Source organism: Chiloscyllium plagiosum, unplaced genomic scaffold (assembly GCF_037043375.1).
Source record: "Chiloscyllium plagiosum isolate Xiang-an unplaced genomic scaffold, Cpla_swu_hap1 HiC_scaffold_8, whole genome shotgun sequence".
Classification (NCBI taxonomy): Eukaryota; Metazoa; Chordata; class Chondrichthyes; order Orectolobiformes; family Hemiscylliidae; genus Chiloscyllium; species Chiloscyllium plagiosum.
In genome coordinates this window covers 68,864,191-68,889,109 of record NW_028270146.1, presented here as the reverse complement: position 1 = coordinate 68,889,109, position 24,919 = coordinate 68,864,191, and the positions used below count along the sequence as shown (strand labels likewise).

The following is a 24,919-nucleotide window of genomic DNA, read 5'->3' as shown; positions in this document are numbered from 1 at the left end:
CTTGAACAAGGGAATAGCATTTGCTATCCTCCAGTCGTCTGGCATTATTCCTGTAGAAAAATGACATAAAGATCAAAGTCAAAGGCTCTACAATCTCCTCCCTAGCTTCCCAGAGAACCGTAGGATAATTCCCATTCAGCCTAGGGGATTTATCTATTTTTACACTTTCTGGAATTGCTAGCACCTCCTCCTTATGAATCTTAATCCTGTCTAGTGTAATAGCCTGTATCTCAGTATTCTCCTCAACAATGTTGTCTTTTTCCTGTGTGATTATTGATGAAAAATATTCATTTAGCATCTCTCCTAGCTCTTTGGACTCCACGCACAACTTCCCACTACTGTGCTTGACTGGCCCTAATCTTACCCTAGTCCTTACCCTACTGTTGTAAGAATACTGAATGGAATCACAAACTCTTAACATTCGTCTGTATCTGAGGTTTTGTTTTTGCCACTGTTTACCTATTATTTACTATCGATGCGACATAACTATGTGATTTGCCTGTATTGCTCGCAAGACAAAGTTTTTCATTGTGCCTCAGTACACGTGACAATAAATTCAATTCAATTCAATAGTCATTTTTTACCCCTGACGTATCTATGGAAAGCTTTAGGGTTTTCCTTGATCCTACCTGCCAAGAACTTCTCATGTCCCCTCCTGGCTCTTCTTAGCTCTATCTTTAGGTCCTTCCTGGATAATTTGTAACTCTCAAGTGTCCTAACTGAGCCTTCATGTCTCATCTTTACATAAGACTCCTCCTTCCTCTTGACAAGAGATTCAACTCTTTAGTAACCCACTTGACCACTTAACCTTCTCTTTTGTAAAGAAATTAGCCCAAACCTACTCAGTGTTTATTGATAATTATAATTCCCAATTTTGCCCATTGTTATAAATTATTTTTTGACCTTCTCCAACATTTCTTTACAATATAGAGAGCAGATTGTGGACAGCATTCCAGGTTTTGTCTAACCAAGGTGCCACTCAAGTTTAACATGACTGTTAGTTATTAATTCTTTCACTGTAGAAATGAACCCCAGAACGTGGCTTGCTTTTTATTGACCTTATTATCCTGATTGATATATTTAGTGATCAGAATCGAGAGTGTGGTGCTGGAAAAGCACAGCAGGTCAGGCAGAATCTGAGGAGCAAGAGAATCAACGTTTCAGGGATAAGCCCTTCATCAGGAATGGTGAAGGTCTTATGCTTGAAACGTCGATTCTCCTGCTCCTCAGATGCTGCCTGACCTGCTGTGCTTTTCCAGCACCACACTTTCGACTTCTTATATTTCCTAATCAACCTATTCAGAAATGTTATTACACACCTTCCAGAGCAGCTCGGAACCAGCCTGTCCAACTCAGAGGTCGGGACACTCGCTCCGCCCCACGACACCCCTTAAATTCCACTTTTTGAAGCAATTATCTGTGGTCACCTTTCATTGACAATTAATCCCTCTGAAGGTACCAATTGTTGGAATGACAGGAAATGATTTGGTATAAGAAACTGATTTGAATGTAATAGCTCCACAAATTCTCTTAATATTTGTTAGAAGATTCAATATTCTGAATAATATCATGAGAAATCACTTCTATTAAGCGAGGTTTTGTGAAGTAAAGTCAAAGATCATGACAAAACTCAGAATACATTGCTATTTCTTTTACATGTTTTGTTTGAATTATAATTTAAGCAATTCAACAAAATTAACTGGAAGTACTAGAACTGCACAGCAGATCACAGATAATATGTTCTGATGAAGATGGTAACTTAGGATGGTAATTTACTGGCTGTGCATTTTTAGCGTTTATTTGTTATTTCACATTTTCAGTGTTCTTTATATCTATAGTAACTGGCTGTAGAGCAGAAGTTTTACAGATTCCAAAATGCAGCTTAGGGAACCAATAAATAAAACAGTATGAGACAAATGTCTGCTGTTTCGACACCACATGGCACTGATAACACTATACCTCAATTAACTCAGTTTTTTTGATGTCACAGACATAATAACTAACAATGGCAACTGCAATTTAAGGAAAGAATTACAGATTTTGTAAAACAGAAATATGTTTTGTCCATTTTAATAAGTCAGAAATGCCTACTAGTAAAAATACTATGAGATTATAGAATGCCCCAGAGGTTAGTGCTGTGACCAGTCATATAGTCATGGCATATTTCATCAAGACAAGCAAGTCAGTGAAGTGTGGAATTGAAGTCATGTAGTGTAAGTCACTACTCATTATCTAGGGAAAGTTTTTGAGGGGACATCATTGTTTCAGAAGCATTATTCTGCAGAAATAGTAATTGTATCCAATTATTTCAATTAGTACAGGGGAAAAAAATCCTTGTCCACACTATAGACATCCCATCTGTCAGTTAAACAATGCAAAACATAAATAACTGAAATTATTGAGGGAGGGAAGAAATTTCTGTACCTGGACTTCTAGAAGGCCTTTGACAAGATGCCGCTCAGGAGGCTGCTGAGTAAGATAAGGGCCCATGGTGTTAGAAACAAGGTGCTAGCATGGATAGAAGGTTTGGCTGTCTGGCAGAAAGCAGAGAGTGAGGATAATATGGTCTTTCTCAGAATGGCAACTGGTGACAAGTAGTGTTCTGTTAGGGTCAGTATTGGGACCAAAACTTTTCACTTTATACATTAATGATCTAGATAAAGGAATTGAGGGCATTCTGGCTAAGTTTGCAGGCGATACAAAGATAGGTAAAGGGACAGGTAGTATGGAGAAGGCAGGGACACTGCAGTAGGATTTTGACAGTTAGGAGAGTGGGCAGAGAAGTGGCAGATGGGACACAAAGTGGGAAAGTGTGAAGTCATGCACTTTGGTAGGAAGAATAAAAACATGGACCATTCTCTAAATAGGAGGAAAATTCAGAAGTCTTAAGTGCGAAGAGACGTGGGAGTTCGAGTACAAGGTAAACTTGCAGTTTGAGACAATAATTAGGAAGGCAAATGCAGTGTTGGCATTTATTTTTGAGAGAACTTGAATATAAAAGCAGAGATGTAATTCTGAGGCTCTGGTCAGTACACATTTGGAGCATTGGTGCAGTTTTGGGCCCTATATCTCAGGAAGGATGTATTGGCAATAGAGCAGGTTCAGAGAAAGTTTATGAGAATGGTCCCAGGAATGAAAAGCTTAACATATAAGGAATGTTTGAGGATTCTGGGATTATACTTGATGGAGTTTAGGAAGATGAGAGGAGATCTAATTGAAACTTAAAGAATACTGAATGGCCTGGACAGAGTGGATGTTGGGAAGATATTTCCATTGATAGGAGAGACTAAGACCCGAGCCTTCAAGTACAGTGAAGACCTTTTAGAACATAGATAAGGAGAAATTTTTTCAGTCAGAGAGTGGTGAATCTGTGGAATTCACTGCCACAGAAGACTGTAGAAGGCAGGTCATTGAGTATATTTAAGATGGAGACAGATAGATTCTTGATTGTCAAGGGGATCAAGGGTTACAGGGAGAAAGCAGGAGAATGGCATTGAGAAACCTATCAGCCGCGATTGAATGGCGGAGCAGACTCTATGAGCTGAATGGCCTATTTTCTGCTCCTATGTCTTATGGTCTTACAAAGTATTTAAGTAGCTATCCAAAATTGCAATGTAGTTAGTGAATACATCTTGGAGGGCTATTTTCCAGAATGTGTGAAAACAATCATAAAATGGATATTGTTTATCTGCTGAAAATGTGTTGCTGGAAAAGCGCAGCAGGTCAGGCAGCATCCAGGGAACAGGAGAATCGACGTTTCGGGCATAAGCCCTTCTTCAGGATTCCTGAAGAAGGGCTTATGCCCGAAACGTCGATTCTCCTGTTCCCTGGATGCTGCCTGACCTGCTGCGCTTTTCCAGCAACACATTTTCAGCTCTGATCTCCAGCATCTGCAGACCTCACTTTCTCCCCATTGTTTATCTGTTGCCAAGTCTAATGTCAGTGTGCAATTTTGGTCTTAATTACGATAACCAAAATTGGAACGCTCCTCGAGATACTAATTCAGGCATTTGCTTAAGCGTCCAAGATCTGACTTGGCACATTTTCTGGGAAGCTATACATGTGCTTTCCTCTGACATGCCACTTCCAATGGTGGTGTCAAAAATCCTGGAATTCCTTCCTTTATCAGCACTGTGATATACTTGCACCAAATAGACTGCTGTGGTTCAAGAAGGCAACTCATCACCACATTATCAAGGGGAATTAGGGATGGACAATAAATTCAGTCCTCACCAGTGATGAATGAATTTAAAATATAGTTGGTAGAAACACACATCAACTGAAGAAAATTGATAATTATAACCTAAAATTATAACACATGCCTTCCACGAACATTTTCTGTCATTTCTTATAATCAGTGGGCTGTCATTTCTTATAATCAGTGGGATAGGCTCTGAGGAAAAGGCATAAATGATAAAAAAATTCATGTTTTGTTAAAACTGTAACATGTAGGAGTGGTTGTACTGGAATTCTGTCCCTTACTGCCCCTCCTGCCACAGTTTATAGTGTCAGTAGGATTGTATCTAAGTAGCTGTTCTTTTCTGTGGTTCGCTACCATCCTCGGATGGAGTGACTTGAGTATTCCATTGATCCCGAGAGTGATGTCATCAGGAGGACTCAACTCCTAGTAGGATCACCTATGATATAAGGCTGGAGGGAGGGAACCAGGCAAAATGCAATCCAAACAAATCCTCAACAACAATTCAGTTGGAAGATATTTGTGTGATATCAACAGCTGCAATAGCAGAAGAAGGTATGCAACAGTAGAGAGATCCCAGTCACCAAGGTTCCTTTGTCACTGGAACCGGATCTATCTTTGTTGAAAAATCTTGTGTCTGCTGATATGCAATGGCATCTCCATAAAAGATGTCCTGCACAAGGCATCTACCTAGAAGAATTCAAGTCACATCCCACATAATCCAGAATTTCCTATGTGGACAATCATATTCTTTAGTAATTCATTGCTGATGATCTAAGTAACAGACAACCAGGCATAAATGGCAGGGACATTTCTGTTTGCCTGAAAATTGACTGCCACATGCAGTCCAAAACTCTGGCAACGTCAAAAATGTCTTCCCTGGCCAAATCAAGTTTTTGTTCAAATTAAATGGATTTATCAGAGGTATCACCCATTTTCCAGGCTTGGATTCCATTGGTGGGCCCTTGACAGACCTATCTGAAGGTCAGTATGTTGATCCAAAATGGGTGTACTGACCTCACTATGTTTCACAAGCAGCAGCATTTAAGTTGCTGTTAACTCATGATGGAACTTCCTGTAATTCTAATCATCATCGAATTTGGCTGGTCCAGCTATCCCTAAGTGGTCTTGAGGAGTAGTGTTGAGCTGACTTCATTAACTTCTGAACCTACCGTGCTGTGTAGATACCCTCACACTTAGTGTACTTATGGAGGAATGAGGGACTTTCAGGATTTTCACCCAGCAATAATGAAAGAACTTTAATATATGAACAAATTGGGATGGTGTGATTTGGACCAGGCCCTGGAGATTGAGGCATTCTAATTCCCCTTGCTGCCCTTATTCTCACAAATAACGGTGTTAGGTGTTGAAGAAGAACCCATGACAAGTTATTGCAAGTACTATGGCAAGTACATCTCTTAGGGATCAAGGTTTCACTGCTCCCTTGGTCCCTAGATCCCTAGATATCTGCAAGAATGCTTCAAAACAAGTACTAAGAAGTACTACCTTGGAGTCATTTTATCTGAACAATACATAATTAGTAACACTGAGAGGAGATGAAGTCAGAAATATTACACACAAGGAAAGTTTGGATTGAAGCCTGAAAGTTGTACATTGAGAAATCACGGTTCTCTTGGTAGTGAGACTGTCCATTTTTCCAAGTTATCCCCTTGTGATAGGGCTAAAAGCTGAATGGCAACAAGTTATAGACTCAGTACTAACATCCAATCAAACCCTCATTGATGAATCTCCTTTGCAGTCACTTTGCAAATAGGAATTCTCCTCCATTTGCTAAACCTTTACAGAAGAGTTCAAACAATAAGATCTCTAGTTGGTTGAATTTGAAACAAATTAATGAGATTGTCAATGGGAACTTCATACCTGATGACAGTTCATTAATTTTGGTACTTTTGACCTAGATGGTATGAAAATGATCCTGATTTGACATGTTTCCCTGTCTTAGATCGGGGTGATAATGCTGTCCAAGTTTGACATATTGTTTCTGTATATTAAGCACCAAACTTGATGATGTGGTCATGAATTAGTGTAGCAAGCCTTGTTTGGTGACTCAAGCCCATACAGCAATTTTGCATTTTCTCTACCTTTTATTTTAAACATAAAAATGCAAATATATTGATGTTTGTGAGGTCTGCTAAGAACTGTTCTATCGAATGGTCTTTAGTCAGAAACTGAATCACAATAAACCCACTTGACTTCCCAAACTAAGCATTCAAAAAAACCCAGAAGTTCCTTTGTTTTGTCACCAATTCTAAAAAAAAAGCTATTAAGCACCCGAGGGCTGCACATCTTCTTACTGAGAATATTACAGCCGAACTGCCACCCTCTGTTCCAGTAAAGCTATTAGAAAAGCTCACTGATGTTTCATCAGGCAGCTCTCTTCAAACCAAGGTCAGTAAATGCTCTGATGAATACAGCACTTCTTCTGTAACACACGGTACAGTGCAAAATGGATTTTCAGCAAAGACATCAAAGAAAATGAAATATCAAATCATGGTCATGAAAGGCATTTGTATTTGTTTGAGATACATCAATGCCTTGACTGAATTGTTGCTCAGCACTAAAAATAAGCTTCACACTAAATTAAAGAAAAATGATAAACAAGCATGTATTTAAATGATAAAATCAAATTTTATACAGAAAAGAAAACTTATGTTAGAGGGAATATGTGGATTTTTTATAACACATAGGTAACCCCTCAAAAGCGAAATGTTTGAGAGCTCTGGTGATAGAGTGAATGTTTAATCCAAAAGAACAGACTCCTTGTTCCGAGATGACATGAATGTGGTTGGAACTGCAACCATCCAGGAAAATGGAAAGCACTGTTTCCACTCTTAACTTGTACTTTCTGGATGGTGAAAAGACTTTTGAAAGTTAGGAGGTAACTTTTACGCTGCAGAATCTGCAGCTTTTAATCTGCTACTACATCCACAGTATTTATAAGGCTCATCCAATTCAGTTTGGGTCAATGATGAAGCCCAGGATAACGATTGTGGGAGGATTTGGCTAAGGAGCTGTGACGAAAAAAATGTGACGAGCCATTGAGCATGGCTTCCTGGTCAAAGACACAAAAAACGTTTGATATGACTGTGACCATAGTCTACAATCTATCCTCATTCTCGTTAACCTCATCACTGTTTTTGGCAACCTCAATTACTCCATAGTCTTCAATACTTCACCTTCTGGGTTTGTTTCTATGAAATGGCACTCTCATAGTTCCAATTCACCTGCTACAGTTAAAAAAAATTATTATAATATTTCCCCCAGATTCAAATACCGAACATGAACATCATACCTCAAGATAATGCCTCTTTCCTTGTTCCTTTCACCTCTCCACCTCCAGTCACCTTATATTTAGGTGGCTGTTAATTGATTACTTAAGGACCTTTATTGATGGTGAGTTGAAAAAGCCTCCAGTGGACCTTCTCAAACAGAAGTGAATTGCTGAGGTGGAGTGTGTGGGATGAGTATCTCTTCAAGGCCAACTGACTCAGTTATTTCCACTCTCGCTACTTTCCTCACTGCCTTGAGAAAGGGACCAATCATGTCAATACTGTCCCGGAACTTTCTGAAGGGGTACACATATACTTTAACGCCTGTCCAGCCCTTAAATATCCAGTCTCTCTATTTCTTCCACTGAACTTTCATCAACTTCTGAACAATAGAATTGCAGTGTGAAATCTGTTGATCCTTTATTGGTCTTGGATCCAGTTCCTCAGATCGAGCTCACAGTCTCTCATCTTCACAATGACTACTATCCAGGGCATCTTGGTCATTCATGATGTCCTCATGACTGTCAGTTGAAATTAAATCTCTCTCTGAATTCCAGAATATTCTGGTGGAGGTTACACAGTGAGCTCTGAGTTCTCACTGAACCATGGAGCAATGCGAATGTTCTGGGCAGATTGTGACAATTCCAAATACAGCCGAGCCCACTGAAGCTATGGACTGAACCTTTACACAGGGTGAGGATTTCTTCTATCTGGACCTAGAGGGTTTTTTTTCGGTGAAATAAGCAAGATTTCACATTGCTGCTATATTTATTTACAATGCTCCCTCAGAAAACTTGCACATAGAATTGCAAGTGAAACACAAGTCTTTCTGCATTTAAATATTGCACTTTTTCATGAGGATCAATAAACATGCGGGCTTCCTGATGTTCAAACCCTTTTATCCAGATGATTTGGTGGTAATCCCATGCCCCCCATATTCATGAAGCTGATGGCACGTGGTCAGGTTCAGGCAGCCATATTCCTTCCACACTAGATACTCAATTTCCTCTTGACCTTGACAATAATTTCATTCATAGTAAGGATGAAATCCAGGCCTAAAAATACAGACCAGCTTTAACTGGTGATATCTATTCATGATATTAACCCTCTGCCTATTAACCCTCTGCCTAATGAACTCTATGGTTAATGATTAGATTACTTACAGTATGGAAACAGGCCCTTCAGCCCAACAAGTCCACACCAACGTGCAACCCACCCAGACCCATACCCCTACCTTCACCTAATACTGTGGGCAATTTAGCATGGCCAATTCACCTGACCTGCACATTTTTTGGACTGTGGGAGGAAACCGGAGCACCCGGAGGGGACCCACGCAGAGAATGTGCAAACTCCACACAGTCAGTCGCCTGAGGCAGGAATTGAACCCGGGTCTCCAGCGCTGTGAGGCAGCAGTGCTAACCACTGTGCTACCGTGCCACCCATGAAGGTAAATGTGAATGGTCAAGGATACAAAGGCCTCAATGTTTATTTCATAGAATCCCTACAGTCCACACCAACCCACCAAGGAGTATCCCACCCAGATCTATTCCCCTATCACTCTACCCTGACTAGCTGAAACATCCCTGAACACTATGGACAATTTAGCATGGCTAGATGCTGAAATCGTTCAATGAAAAGGCAGCATGATGTTGCTATGCATTGCAGTCTCCATATCTTTTTTCAGTGGCAACCAGCTTATGCCTCTGCTTTTTCTGAAGGCGAAGTATCTTAAAGTTACAGAGAATAAAAACATTTCACCAATGTTTAGTTTGCTCCCAATAATATTGTCACTGTTATTTAAGTAGTCATGATTTGGAGATGCCGGTGTTGGACTGGGGTGTACAAAGTTAAAAATCACACAACACCAGGTTATAGTCCAACAGATTTAATTGGAAGCACTAGCTTTCGGAGCGCTGCTCCTTCATCAGGTGGTTGTGGAGGACACAATCGCAAGACACAGAATTTATAGCAAAAGTTTACAGTGTGATGTAACTGAAATTATACATTGAAAAATACCTTGATTATTTGTTGAGTCTTTCATCTGTTCGAATACATGATAGTTTCACTTTCTTCATCAGTAAATCACAAAACTTTTTTTTTAAAAGTTACATTCTCAGATTAACTGTAACAATTGGTGTTAGTCAGATAACGTTGAAGGTGCTAGCCCCCTGTGTTCTCTGTCTGTGCCATAATGTTTAGACTGATTCTAATCTAAAAAGTGAGTCAACAGAGTCTTACATGAATTCATGCAGTTTTTGAGCAAAGTACAATGTAACTCTGCAAGTACAAATTGACCCCACAAACGTATATGTATATGTGTGCATGTGGGTTTGTGTGTGTATGTGTGTGTGTGTCCAGGGTGGGGGGGTTCTGAGTGTGAGAAGTGTATATATGTGAGTGTAGAGTGTCTAAGTCTGTGAGGGGGTGCATGTGTGAGTGTGGGAGTGTGTGTGTCTGTAGGAGTGTGTGTGTCTGGGGTGGGGGGTTGTGAGTGTCTGTGAGACAAAGTGTATATCTGTGTGTGAGTGTAGAGTGGTCTAAGTCTGTGAGAGGATGCATGTGTGAGTGTGGGAGTGTGTGTTTGTAGGGGTGTGTGTAAGTATCTGTGTGCGTGTCTGTGTTTACGTGGGTCTGTGTGTATGTGTGTGTATAGGAGTGCCTGTGTGTGCGTGTATAGTGCAATGGTGATCACCTGTAGTGTTACATGAACCCAAGGTCCCAGTTGAGACCCTCCCTATGGGTACCGAACTTAGCTATCAGCCTCTGCTCGGCCACCTTTTGCTGCTGCCTGTCCTGAAATCTGCCTTGGAGGTAGACCCGAAGGTCTGAGGTCGAATGTCCTGGACCACTGAAGTGTTCCCCAACTGGGAGGGAACCCTCTTGTCTGTTGATTGTTGCGCAGTGCCTATTCACCCGTTGCCGTAGCCTTTGCTCGGTTTCCCCAATGTACCATGGCTCAGGGCATCCTTGCCTGCAATGTATAAGATAGACAATGTTGGCTGAGTCACATGAGTACCTGCCATGTACATGGTCTGAGGTGTCCCCACATGTAATAGTGGTATCCATGTCCACACCCTGACACGTCTTGCAGCGCCTACCGTGACAGGGTTATGTGTGGAGTTGTCCTGCTCTCTATGATAATAACAAAAACTACAGAACTCTGACATTAGGTTTTCTTCAACCAAATACAATGAAACCACTTTCACCATTCATCATGTTATTGTTTGCAGGATCATGCTGTGAATAAAATAAAAGAGTTAACACCTTAACCAAAATAGTGAAATTGGAATTTGATTGCTGGATTTTGATTTGAAGCAACATAGAGCTGGTAACAGGAGTTATAATCCTGTGTATGGATTTCATAAAAAGCCTCCCAGCAAGACATCTTTCAAGTACACATAAAACATAACTTTGATGCATATATCTCAAATTTACAGGAAATAAAAGTAAAGTAATTATGCAACTCTCTCATTGCAGGAAAATGACTGGTGCTGGTTTAACCTGAGGGTCACCACACCTCAGCAGGTGAAGAGTAGGGAAAAGAAGGAGAGTCCTTCATAGTAACCTCAGCCAGTACAGGATTCAAACTTGAGCTGTTGGTGTCACTCTCATTGTAACCCAGCCATACAGCTAACCAACCCCTCTCAGGAAATAGAAACATCTAAAGCTGATCATATGGTATAATCCAACTGATGGTGAGCACAAAATAAAGAATGAAGAATAAATCAAAACTTTAAGTGAATTGAAATGAGAAATGTATTCACAGGGAAGAAGAGGAATTCTAAATTGATTCAAGAGACTAGTGGACCTGTCTGGTTGAAATCAATTGGATGTCAAGAATCACAAATTATTTTCTGGCAATCACTGAGCTAAATAATTACAAAACTAAACTAAGTAATACGTTCATAGAGTTGCAATGTGAATGAAATGGATTAATTCAGATACCTTGTGTGAACATGTGAGGGATGCTGCATATTCCTGATGCAAAGTTAGATGAATGTATTTCTGGGCTTTTAAGAATGATAGAAAAATTGTTCATCATTATTCCTTAAGAATGCAGATCTTGGATTATTCAGTATCAAGGTCTGTTAAAGAATTTATTGGCAGATTGACAGCACTGTAAAAGTAAGCTGACCTCTCTGCAGATGACGAGTCAAAATACAGTGTGACTGATTCCTGCAAGGTTAGAATCATAATCCTGTTTTAACAATAAAGAAAGGAAACTCATTTCCAAGAGAGACTCAGATAAATTGACAGGGCCATTAATTAGTTGTGGTAGCTAATAGATATCACTATCCAATCCATAAAGTTAATTTTCTATCTCAATGTTTTACTCAGTTTAATAATCAATCATGCAGTGACAAAAATGTGAGCAGTTTATGTTGTTTAGTGTATCATGATGTAAGCTCAGTGTCAGCTGTATTAAGTGTCAGACTAGTGGAGTTGATAACAACTCTTGCTATTGAATCAAAAGGTTGTGGGTTCAAGATCTGTTTGTGATCATAATCTATTGTATACTGACACTTCAGCAAGTCTTGAGCAAGTGCTGCACTATCAGAGATGTCATCCTTCAGGTGAAGTTAACTGTTAAACTGCAGATTGCCTGGCTAATCTAGTATTCAGGTGCAAACAAAAGATCAAATCAGCTGGAAATTTGACTGATTCATTTTCATATTAAAATGAGGTCTGTGGGACATTGCTGTGCACAAGGTAGCTGCTGTGCTTGAATATGGAAGAGCGGTTATCCACTGCTAGTGAAATATTCAATAGAAGGACATGATAAAGCTCTATTTAAATGGAATATTTTTCTTCCTTTATAAACAAAGTTCTAGAATGTTGAAGTGGTGCAGAATGGGTAGAATGTCACTGATAGAAGAAACTTCTTCCATAACCGGAACATGTGACGTATATCTTGCTTGTTTAGACTTCTCACATCACTTAGCATAAAGAGTTTCAATATTCTAATTTATTAGAGTGTGGCTTCCTACAAAATGATTAATTAAGTTGTTGTTCTTGTTTATTTTTAACATGTATTCAAAAGATTTTTTCATTTACTAATGTAATTGCATCTGTCTCCTTTAGGTGGGAGTTAATTATCTGCAGACTAGAATGGAATCCTAATATATGGAAAGTACTTCTATTCAATGCTTGGTAGGTAAGAATCAATTGTGTGCATAGTAATTAATAGCAGTTAATACACTTTATAAATGGTAGAGATGGACTTGTCTTTGTATTTAATCAGAATGTCCCAAAATGCATAAACTAAATTAGATAGATACTTTTGTGGTGAAAATTTCATTCTGAAGTGTCACTGACAATGCCTGATCATGGTTTTTGTATTAAAATTGCAAAAACTCAGTGCAAGTTTCCTGAACAACAGAACTAATAGTCAGCCTCATCCCTTGTCATTATTTTCTCCAATATCTACAAATCACAATCAGGAAGGGTTGTCAACTTTGTTGTGTAACTGTGTGAAGTTTTATATTCATTAAATCTCTCTGTACTTTTAGATGCACTGTATTTGGGTAATGGGGCAGCCAGCAGCATTAACTGGTGGTGCCAATTTGTTGTGAAGTACACCAGCTCACCAATTCAAAGATGCATTGTAAAGGGTTTTATGTGGTGAAGGAATTTAAGTATTAAGAGAGGCAGTTCCTGCAGTGGAGATATTCATTCAGATTCATTGAGCATACTTCAATTCATTATATTTCTTACTGTTACATCCAAGTGATCAACAAAAGGCTACTGAGAACTGTGATAACCATCAATCAAAGTACCCTTTCACCAAAGACTCTGCCTCATCTCAGAACCTGCAATCAGAGATACAGAGCAAGACAAAAGTGGTAATTGGATTGAGCAAAAAAATTCTTGAAGCAGCTGGATACAATGCCTCAGAGTACTTGGATGAAAAATCCAATTCTGATCCAGTGGAGATGGATGCAGTGCCAGAAAACAATCTTTGGCCGAGTACATGTTGATGCTTTAGACTGCGAAGTTAAACATATTCTTAAGTTTGATCAGTTACACTTTGGCCAGAGGCAAAGTGAATTCACTGTATGGAATGTGAATTGTTCCAATTAGCAACCACCAACTATAAGAGTCCAAAAGATCATTATCATAGGATAGACTGACAGTGTTGAAGAAGTACTTAAGATGATTTGTTTATTTTGGCCATACAGGGATGAACTTGGTATATCTTTATGAGTCATTTTCTTGAGCAAGTTAGTCCTAATTCCAAAATATTGAATATCCTGATTCATACTAGCCCACATCATATGAAGTTATTACTGACTGTGACACTAAAGTATGGAGGAACAGAAGCCAACTAAGGTCAATCTATGACATGCCATTCATGTAGATATACTAAAGGAGAACCCTATGATGATGATTGTATCATTGTCAAGAGCGACAGCAAACAATGGCAAGACAGTCAAGTTGTCAAACAAGTGCAACAGAGAACACTGGGTATTTCTCCAGATGGGATTATGGTAATCAGATTACTGTGAGTTGTCAAAACCTCCAAAATGTTATATTGAAGTTTGAAATGTTAATCTTATAAACCGGTTTTACCTGTTGGTTTAATTACCACATTGACAACACTACCTATATATAACCATATACATACGTTTGGGATAATTTTTTATCTTTGTAAAAGACATGTTGTATTATGTCTCACAGTCTGTATATCAGTGTACTTTTATAAGACATGTTGATAATATCATCAATGTATCATAGCATGACCTGAAGGACCTCAGATACCATCTTAATTCGTAACACATGAAGTATGACATGCTATTAGAAGTGTGCTGCTCTACTGTAAGTGAATAGCCTAATACTAGCTCAAACATTTATGTGTCCATGAAATAAATAATTGTACATAACAGCTAATTGTGATAAATACCTGTTGGATCTTTCAATACCCTGCTATCTATGCCTATTTTGTATGGGATAACATTAGCTTTATGATACCAGAAGCAAAGCCCACATTTGACAGCAGAAAGCTCTACCTTGTCCCCACAACTAGGAACCCCTCCACAGCTCATTTCTCTATGCTGCTTGTCGAACAGGCAGTTCTGTACATTCTGCCTTTTCCCTAGATTAATATTAGGAAGATTAAAGCTATCATCTCAACTTATGCTGCAATTCCATACCTACACGAAAGCAAGCGTGTAAGCAGCTCTCTGATACTCATTCACATTTAGTTAAATTGATGCAGGCTTGCCCATCTAAACAGCCTTAATGGAAATTTGACTACTGTGTTTTCAAAGAACCAGTGCATGGCATCCTCTGCCTGGTACTATGGAATCTCAGATCTGTTTTTCTCTTTACCTTTATATGCTGTAATGAATTCACCAACTAAAACACAATGATGAGAAACAAACTAGATATTTTATCATCAATGGGTGGGAATACTTAGTTATTCTAATCCAGGAAGAATGGAAATAAAAATCAGAAAAGATGTAAACCAAGGTGCTGATTTGCTATTTCTCATTTTACACCATTACACAAAGTCACTACCCACTTCACAACCCATCCAGGTGTTTTGAGAGAAGTTTCCCTCACTTTATCTCAGTGGTATCCTTACAAAGATGGTACCCAATAATCTTTATCAGTTATCCAACTGAATATCTTAGAGTTCCTAATTTTTAGTATAAAGGTACCGAACATTTATTACCTCACAATAATACAACCTTCATTACTTAGTTTCAGATTATGATGAAAACAAATTCCTATTTCAAATCACTTTCAACTGGTAAAGCAGATAGTGAATGTCTCCACAGACTTTAAGTAAATACTTTAAGTACATGCTTTATGCAGTAAACATTAAGAATATATCCTATTGGAGTACGCATGTTTTCTTGGATGTGTGCATTCACAAAATGGCTGATTATCCATCAACCAAGGTAAGTTAAACTGCTGTAAGAACACAACTTCAGTTAAAACAGTTATAAAAATGAAGCATTTAGAGGAATTACTTGAGCACAAGCCCAATAAAGGAGTTGACAAACTGACAATTACAATTGGCTTATTTTTTTCTCTTTCCAATGGCAAGCTGCCTTTTTGACAAAATTGCTCTTTGTAAATTGAAACATAATATTTTGGCATTTTTTTAGATTGCGTATTCAATCACTGCTGCAATTTTTCTTGTAGACGTTAAAGACCAGAGTCTGGAGGGCAAGTTTATTTATTCATGTTGCTGGGGACAAATTGGAGATTGCACGAATCAATGTCCGTTCTGTCCTTAAACTGTAATTGGAATGATGAAACGTTAATTTGCCACAATCTGAGTACACTGAGAGGAAAGATTTCTCTTTCACCTGTTCAACCTGGTCCTTTGATCCAAACATGGATATTTTTCCAAATTTTGCCAAATGATATTACCAGAAACATTTTCCCTTGGGTTGTAAATGTAAAAATGTTTCTCAGACCATCATAAATTCTGAGGGTCAGATTAGACAAGTAGACCCGTCTAGGAAAGCAATCCATGTCAAACCAGTAAGGTCTTTCATCTCATTCTACAGTCCATTTGTGTTGCCGTCTGCTTCAAAATGACAAGTCATTGATTTAATTCGGGGGGGTGACACGGTGGCACAGTGTTTAGCACTGCTGCCTCACAGTGCCAGAGACCCGGACTCAATTCCCATCTCAGGCGACTGTGTGCAGTTTGCACATTCTCCCCGTGTCTGCATAGGTTTCCTCCCACAGTCCAAAAACGTGCAGGTTAGATGAATTGGCCATGCTAAATTGCCTATAGTGTTAGTTGAGGGAGTAAATGTAGGGGAATGGGTCTGGGTGGCTTGCTCTTTGGAGGGTTGATGTGGACTTGTTGGGCCGAAGGGCCTGTTTCCACACTGTAAGTTATATAATTATACCACATTGATAAGCACATGTACTCTAAAATAACAGATATCTGTGATCTTTAAGTGGATTTCTTTATTTAGCAAAGAGTAATTATTAGCATAAAAGCAGAGGACCTCATTTTATACCAATGGTAACTTTCCCACTAACGTTAAAACCAAATGGAAATGTATTCTTGATCTTTGACCCTTGCAGAGTTGAATAAACGCATCAAGAAATTTGATAAGATCCTCACATTTCTCACATGATATGTGGAATTTTGTTTTTATATTATAGCCCTGCTACCACTTTCTAATATTTAGTAAGTAGTGTGATGAGAAAATATTGTACTTTTTTAACAATTCCAAATCTCCCCAACATATGCCACATATAGTATCTGGCATTAATTTCAGATTTGATGTGTGAAGATTTTGAGGGAGAATAACATGAGTTAATGTCAATTTAATGGGTCAATAGACACTGATCACACAGAGTGAAAGGAAGCAGGGTTCTCAGCAAGAAATCATAGCTATTCACAATTTTGATGGAGCAGTTCTCTTTTCTCAACTTTACTAAGGAACAGTGTGAGCAGCATCTCTGTTTTAGAATGGAAGTACTCATGGATACCGTCCATCTTACAGAGTGCATGGCACGGTGGCACAGTGGTTAGCACTGCTGCCTCACAGCGTCAGAGACCTGGGTTCAATTCCCGCCTTAGGCGACTGACTGTGTTTGCACGTTCTCCCCGTGTCTGCGTGGGTTTCCTCCGGGTGCTCCGGTTTCCTCCCACAGTCCAAAGATGTGCAGGTCAGGTGAATTGGCCATGTTAAATTGCCCGTAGTGTTAGGTAAGGGGTAAATGTAGGGGTATGGGCGGGTTGCGCTTCGGCGGGGCGGTGTGGACTTGTTGGGCCGAAGGGCCTGTTTCTACACTGTAAGTAATCTAATCTGAACTATAGCATTTAAGGCTGAAAAGGAGCATTGCCAGTGGCTGTGAAAATGACAGTGACCATGAAACTCTTTGCACTGGGTTCCTTCCATGCTGCAGCAGGTTGACATCTCTAATATTTTCCAGTTTGCATCCATTACTGTACTAGGACTGGTGTTCTGCCTGTCAGAAAAGGGAAGTTCATTTCATCTTCTCTGAACAGAGAGAAGCAAGTGGAATATTGATGTGTTTTTGTCTGTGTTACATGCTTTCCCTTGTTTCAAAGTACCACTGACTGCACATATGATCTTGTGGGTACTGCACCTAAATACAGAGAGATACCAAAACTACCAAATGTCCCTCCATGGATGAGTAGCTTCATAAATCAATGCCTGATATCCATAAAGCAATCATGATGCCTTTACGATGTGCCAGCTCCTTGTTCCATCAGTAGTTCACCAATCATGTTAAACCATAGGCCACCAGGTCCATGACTCCATTGCAGATCACAATTAAGTCCAGTGTTATTGTTAATCAGCACCGTACTGTCACTGAGCATACCGTTGTGATACCTAATCAAACTCTTCCACTCCCTGCAGCAATCCAGAGGCCTCACATGAATGTGTTAAAGTTCATCTTGGTCTATACCGTACTACACAATTTTGCGAAAATGAGGGTGAAGCCTTTTATACTGGGTATATAATGAGCAACTGAGGAAGAAGAGGACAAAAGGATAAGTGAGAAAACACTCATTCCAGCTTGGCAGTTGTGGTTTCCCCAACTGACAGTGTGTGGGAGAAAATATGGGGTTCAGCCTCCCCATGACATGGCCACAAAACAGACAACACAAAATGTCTGCACTTAGCCACTAAGCCTACACATAATACCTCTAATTGGGCCAAACCAGCTGCCCCAGACATCACACATACTCCAGGACATGACTCATCCAGCCCCAGACCAAGAGACTATACTTCTTCAGATTAACTAATAATGAGCCTTGCACTCCACAATAGCCCAGCACCTCTGATATTTTTGGGTCACAGATGCTCCCACTACGAGTCAAGCCTTCACAAAAGGTACCCCGGCAAGGAGGCACCAAATGTACTTCGCTTGCCCCCTCAACAATACAAACACATTGATACCAGGATGAAACCCACTAATACCTACTCCAGCCAAGGATTGGAATCTCCTGAGTCAATTAAGAAACTCATTGTCAGACACTGGACACTTGAATCTTTTCAACGAATGAACTTTATTTCTCTTTGTTGTACAACTCGCACCATTGTCTCATAACTCACACTTCAGTGTTGTAAGGGTATAAAACTCTACTGAATTCTCTGTTCGGGGAAGAAGCTGTGGTTCCTTCTGAACAGCCTGTCAGTGACTGTTTCAGCGGGAGTCAAGTCTCTTCCGCGATATCACTGTTTACTAAACAAATCCTTGTCAGTTCTCAGTCTGATCTGTGTGTTTGTGATCTCGGATTAATTGGGCTAAATTCTCCGACAGTGTACTGTGCAACCCTAATTCCTGACAGCCTTCACTTTATCTTAACTCTGTTATTGACTCTCCCATATTCCAAGCCACCACAAAGCAAGCATTTCAAATTGACTTTATCAAATAAACCACCCAAAATCCAAAAGTCAGCTGATCACTTTTATAATTCCCTCAGTGCTTTTCCTTTGACTGTCTTTGCCTGTTCTAAAGTTCCCATGCAGTGATTGCTGATAGAATTTGGGTCTCACTCAATGCAGGTACTTAATGATGACCTTTCAGGGTAACCCACGTGGGTACTATCTCTAGTTGGTCCTCTTTGGTTTGGTAGGGTGGCAGCTGTCTGAGCCAGCTGGTGAACAAGCGGCAAAGTAAGTGGTAGTGATGGCAGGACTGTTGCTGCCAGTGTGAGGGAGGACAGCAGGTTTGAGTTCTATACAGCCAATGTCATGTGATTGAAGCAGTGCCTCAGTTATCCTAGTAATCTGTCAGTGAAAAGATTTCTTAACAACGATGATATTATGGAAGTCTCCTTGAGCACATATATCCACAGCCGCAATGTCAGCAATCTAAGCTTCAATAATAACTTGCTAGTGTTTGCAGAAACTTCAGTGTGATCTTCTACTGCAGTACACAGACAATGACTATTTTTTCTGCCTCTGCTGCCTTGGGAGTTGAGACTTCAGCCACTAGATCTTACATCATGGTTGGGTTTGAAGATGTTCTCATGGAAAAGGCCATTACTTCCACCCTGGATAGATGTGCTCCAAGGTCTCTGGAAAAACAAAAGCACTAAGGTGATGTTGAACTCCGCTATGACATCCGAGAAAAAGTGTTACATCCAAATGATGTCTTCATGACCCCAGGATGCTCCAAAGCACTTTGCAATCAATTTTGATGCACAGTCTCTGTTGTAATGTTGTAATGCAGCTGCCAATTTTCTCACAGTAAACTAACACACACATTAATGTGATAATGATCACATAATCTATTCCTGTAAGGTTAACTGATCGGTAACATGTTGGTCAGGACACTAAAGAGTATCAGTGTTGATTTTTTGTGCTTTATTCTCTGGAGGTACACTTGAACCTATGATGCTTGACTTAGAAGCGAGAGTGGTACCAACTGAGCCAGAGCTGATGCATGTGTCATACTTGACAGTGGCACCAAGCTTTCTGGGAGGCCTGTTAATGTAAGCATTTCAGAGTGCATGTTCATCAATCTTTCTGTCTACCCTGCCCAACCAAATGTCCTATCCAAGTCTGTAGCACCAGAACACATAGGTGACCTCACCCTCTGGAACACTGCTACCAGTAAGTCACTTTCCTCCTATTCTGACTGTGGATCACTTGTACTCAGTGAATCACCATGTGCAGATTTATGCAACCATCTGTAGTACCTCTGGAATTTGACTTGGTGGCTGAGATGTGAATTGGGGAACGGTCTTTGCGAAAAGCAGAAAGGGGTGGACTGCCTGCTTTTAAACTCAATCCTTTTAGCAATTAATTACCTGTTGCACCTGCAGATCAACTGTCTATGATTCATGCACAACGACACCAAGGTCCCTCTGCACAGCAGCATGCTGCAATTGTTTATTATTCAAGTATCCTTTTTACTGTTATTCCTATCAAAATGGATGACTTCATATTTAATATTGGAATCCACCTGTCAAACCTTTGCCCACTCACTTAAACTATCAATGTCCCTTTGCAAAGTTTCACAGTCCTTTACACACTTTGCTCTACTACTCATCTTTGTGCCATATGCAAACATTGACACACTACACGTGACCCCCAACTCCAATACATCGATATAAATTGTGAATAATTGCGGTCCCAACACAGCTTCCTGAGGCACACCACCAGTCACCGATCACCAACCAGAAAAACACTCATTTATTCCCACTCTTTGCTTCCTGTTAGTTAACCAATCCTCTATCCATACTAATACATTGCCAGTAATGCCATGTCTCTTTGTCTAAGTCTTTTTTATGGCACTTTGTTGAAAGTCTTTTGGAAATCTAGATACACTACATCTACTGGGTCCCCATTATTCATTGTGCTCATAATGTCTTCAGAAAATTCCAATAGATTAGTTTTGCATGACCTGCCTTTCATGAAGCCATGCTACTTCTACCCAACAGGACAATTTCTAACTAGTTGCCAAGCTATTTCTTCCTTGATAGTAGATTCAAACATCTTCCCCACTCAGAAGTTCAGCTAACTGACCTATAATTCCCCATCTTTTGTCTACCTCCATTTTTAATTAAATAAGGACAGTTTTCATGCTGTCCTTATTTAATTTATTCATACATACACAGGATGCAGGAGTTGATGATTACCTCCATGTTTATTGCCCATTCTTAATTGTCCTTGAGAAGGGTAATAAGTGGCCCTCTTGAAATACAGCAGCCCTTGTGGTGTAAGGATACCCATAATAATGTTAGGAAGGTCAAGATTTTCATCAATTCAGTGTGAAAGAACAGCTATTTATTTCAAAATCAGGACTTGGCTCGGAGAGGAACTTGCATGGTGCTAGCTTAGTGCATCTGCTACTCTTGTCCTTCAAGGTAGTAGAGGTCACGGGTTTGGAAGGTACTGTTGAAGGTGCCTGTGATGCCAAGAATATGTCGAGTTAATTGTACTTCACAAACCTTGTAACCATTTTCAGGACATATCCAATTTTATCCATTCAGTACTTCTCTCAGGATTTAGTGGAAAATTTGAGGTGAGTATTTTCTCTAACACGCTCTTCAAATTTTCATGTCAAGACCAGACTTACATTCATTAAATGTATAAATTGCAGAATTCTCTGTTTTCAGGCAAGAGCTTTTGTGAGACAATTTGTATTTAATTCCTACAATTCCTTCTGCAAGTAAGCAATTGAATGGACAATGATCTGTGCTGAAGCAACAAATATCAGAAAACTATCTTTTGTGGTAGCATTTCATAGGGAAGGCTGGTCTCAAAAAATATGAAGGAACTGGGGAGTAGCCAAATGAAGTATACATGAAAACAGGAAGGCAACACTTCTTTCTGATGTGAGAAATCAAACCAACACCCATTTACAGTGTTGAAAACAATTACTAAAGGAAGGTTTAACTTGAAGATAAAAAGAAACTTTGTGATTTTTCAGAAGATTTGTAGCTCATGTGGAGATTCAGATAGAAGTTTGCTTGCTGAGTTGATAGGTTTGTTCTCAGATGTTACTAGGTAACATCATCAGTGAGCCTTCGGTGAAGCGCTGGTGTTCTGTCCTACTTTCTATTTGTGTCTTTGTCTGTTACAGTGGGTAGTATAATTTCCAGTTCTGTTTCTTAGAGGTTGGTAAAAGGGGTGCAAATCGATGTATTTATTGATGGAGTTCCGGTTTGAATGCCAGACCTCCAGGAATTTCTGTGTGTGTTTCTGTTTAGTCTGTCCTAGGATGAGTATGTTGTCCCAGTCTAAATGGTGTCCTTCTTCGTCTGTGTGTACGGATACTAGTGATAGCTGGTCATGTCTTTTGGTGGCTAGTTGGTGTTTGTGGCTAGTTCCCTGCCTGTCTGTCTGATGTAGTGTTCGTTGCAGTCCTTGAAAGGTATTTTGGAAATAACATTCATTTTGCTGGTCGTTGGTACAGGAGCTGTTTCAGTGCGTTGGTAGGTTTGTGAGCTACCATGATGTCAAGGGGTCAGAGTAGTCTGGTCGTCATCTCCGGGATGTCTTTGGTGCATGGTAGTATGGATAGAGTCTCTGGGCGTGTGTGTCTTCTTGTTTGGGGTTTGTTGCTTAAGAATCAGCAGACTGGGGGATCCAAGATGGCAGCAATCTAGGAAGATCGTGTCACAGAGCTCCGCACTGCAGCGCAAGCAGGACGAACTTTTAACCGCCCTACCCGGACCACTGTGATATCCTGGGACTCTGGAAAGGTTGTGGAGTCCCAGGAAACTGTTAAAAATCAACTTAACTTGGTTTTCCCTGTCCAGGGGTGCCGAAAAAGGGAGGAGGAGCATCAGAAGCCGGGCCCGCAGCCCAGGCTGCAGGATCCTCAGCCTCGATTTCCTACCAGGTCCTGGTGAAGGAGCTCGTGAAATCTTGCGAGATGTTGAGTAAACAGATAGAGGAGAAGCTGGCCCCAATCTCTATCATGCTGCAGAAGCATGAACAGCAGCTGGGAGACCTGGAGAAAAGGACAAATGAGGTTGAACACAGAATCACAGTGGTGGAAGCTGACACAGGTTCCTCCAAGGATAGGATCCAAGCCCTGGAGACACAGGTACGTAACTTTCTTGACTAAGTTAATGACCCCGAGTACAGAGGCAGGAGAAAAAATATATGTATCGTCAATCTGCCGGAGGGTAAGGAAGGTGAGTGGCCTGCAGAATTTATTGAGGACTGGTTGCCGAAATTCCTTAACTTGGAGGCTGGAATGAGAGGCTTGAAGATTGAGAGGGCTCACCGGGTCATGGCACGGAGATCAGGTGTGGGTCAACATCCTGATCCTCTCCTGGTGCAGTTTCATCACTACAGAGATAAGGAGAGAATCGTGGAAGCTTCCAGAGTCCAGGGGAAGGATCTGAAGGCCCTAGTTTACGAGAGCTCCCGATCATGTTCTTCCGGGACTTCTCAACGGCGGTGATCCGGAAAAGAAAATCCTATGACGGTGTCAGGAGAAGACTGAGGGACCTTGGGACTCAGTACTCTCTGAGGTATCTGGCGGTGATCCAGATCACCTTCGATGGATCTCTTTGACATGTTGGAGAAGGCAAGAGACTTCATGGACAAATTAACCTAATTTGAACAATTTAGTATGTACAAATAGTCATTTTGTTTGAGTATATCTTTGTTTTTCCTTTTTTAAAAAAAAGGAAGTCCAGATGGTGCTTTCTTTTCCTATCTTTTTTATTGGTAATAATCTGATTGGGATGGCTAGATGCCTACTTACAGGCAGTTTATGCCCACTTCAGGTATTTAAATGCCTGTGCTGCAGTATTGGCAGTGGGATGGGAAGTTGGGTTTTGAGATGTGTTGTTGACCCCTTTGAGCAGGGGTTCCCCTATTCAACGCCATTGGCGTTTTATATGTTGGTTTGTTTTTTGGTTTTGTTGTATATACTCTTTGATAGTTTTGTAGGTTTGTTAACTGTAGTGGTTTTTGTCTATGTAGTTTTTATGTTCGATGGATCTTGCGACTCTAAGACTCAGCAATTTATGGTTTAAGTTCTTCCTATTTGGAATCTAAATGTTATTGCAGAAGGTTATGGCTGATGACTTGATTAAATGATGTACCTGGAATATCAAGGGGAGTCACTCACCGATTAAGAGTAAGAAGGTACTTTTGAGTCGTAGAAAGGAGAAGGTGGATATTGCTTTGTTACAGGAGACACACTTGGATGATAGGGAGCATTTGAAACTACAGCAGAATGGCTTTGATCGGGTTTAATTTTCATCTTTTAATACCAGAAGTTGGGGAGTGGCTCTATTGGTTAGGAGGAATCTCCCCTTTAAGTTACTAGGGTGTGCTAAAGGCACGCATGAGAGGTTTGTAATTCTCAAAGCCCTGATAAACAGGGAAGAATAAGGTGTTCTAAATGTTTATTGCCCTCTGGCCCATCCCTTCAAATTTCAGGAAGATGCATTCTCTAAACTGATCAGTCTGGAGTCCCGGCCTATCATTATAGGGAATTTCAGCCGTTCCTAGACATTAACTCAGACTAGGTTAATAATCAGCCTGTCCTTTGGGAAACTGCCAAAGCCTATGCCATGGGGTTAGTTATTTCTTACTCTGCCAGTAGGAAGTGACAGAAGGGTGAACAATAATGTCTCCTCGAAGCACAATTGAAGGCAGCTGAGAAGGCTTACTTTGACAGGCCCTCATTGGTCAAGCTACAGAGGATTATGATGCTGTGGTCTGCATTGAATTCCGTGCTCATGCAGACAGCAAAGAAAGAGCTTACTTTCGCAAAGCAAAAGTTATATGAGCATGGTGACAAGCCAAGCAAGTACCTAGCATATCTGCCAGGAAAAGGTCTGCCCCACAAGCCATCATGGCAATTAGGGAAGGGTCTGGGAATCTAACATGTGATTCCAAAATGATTAATATGGCATTCCAGAGATTTTACTCTAGCTTATACCATCTGAGTGTTGTGAGGTGGGGCAGGCCAAAATGAAGTCCTTTTTCAAGGATCTGGAGCT

The 24,919-nt window shown here is 40.2% G+C and overlaps 1 protein-coding gene across 3 annotated transcripts in view; it reads left to right on the top strand.

Annotated features, from left to right (window-relative positions):
• Positions 1–24,919, top strand: part of LOC122553687 (uncharacterized) — a 258,177-nt gene that overhangs the window by 194,833 nt on the left and 38,425 nt on the right. For 2 of the 3 annotated variants that reach the window (XM_087989943.1, XM_087989942.1), the window contains exon 2: positions 12,571–12,643. In XM_087989943.1, coding sequence (XP_087846069.1) covers positions 12,613–12,643 — 31 coding nt within the window. In that variant the 5' untranslated portion in view covers positions 12,571–12,612. The remainder of the gene's footprint in view (positions 1–12,570; positions 12,644–24,919) is intronic. The other variant, XM_087989944.1, reaches the window with a different exon arrangement.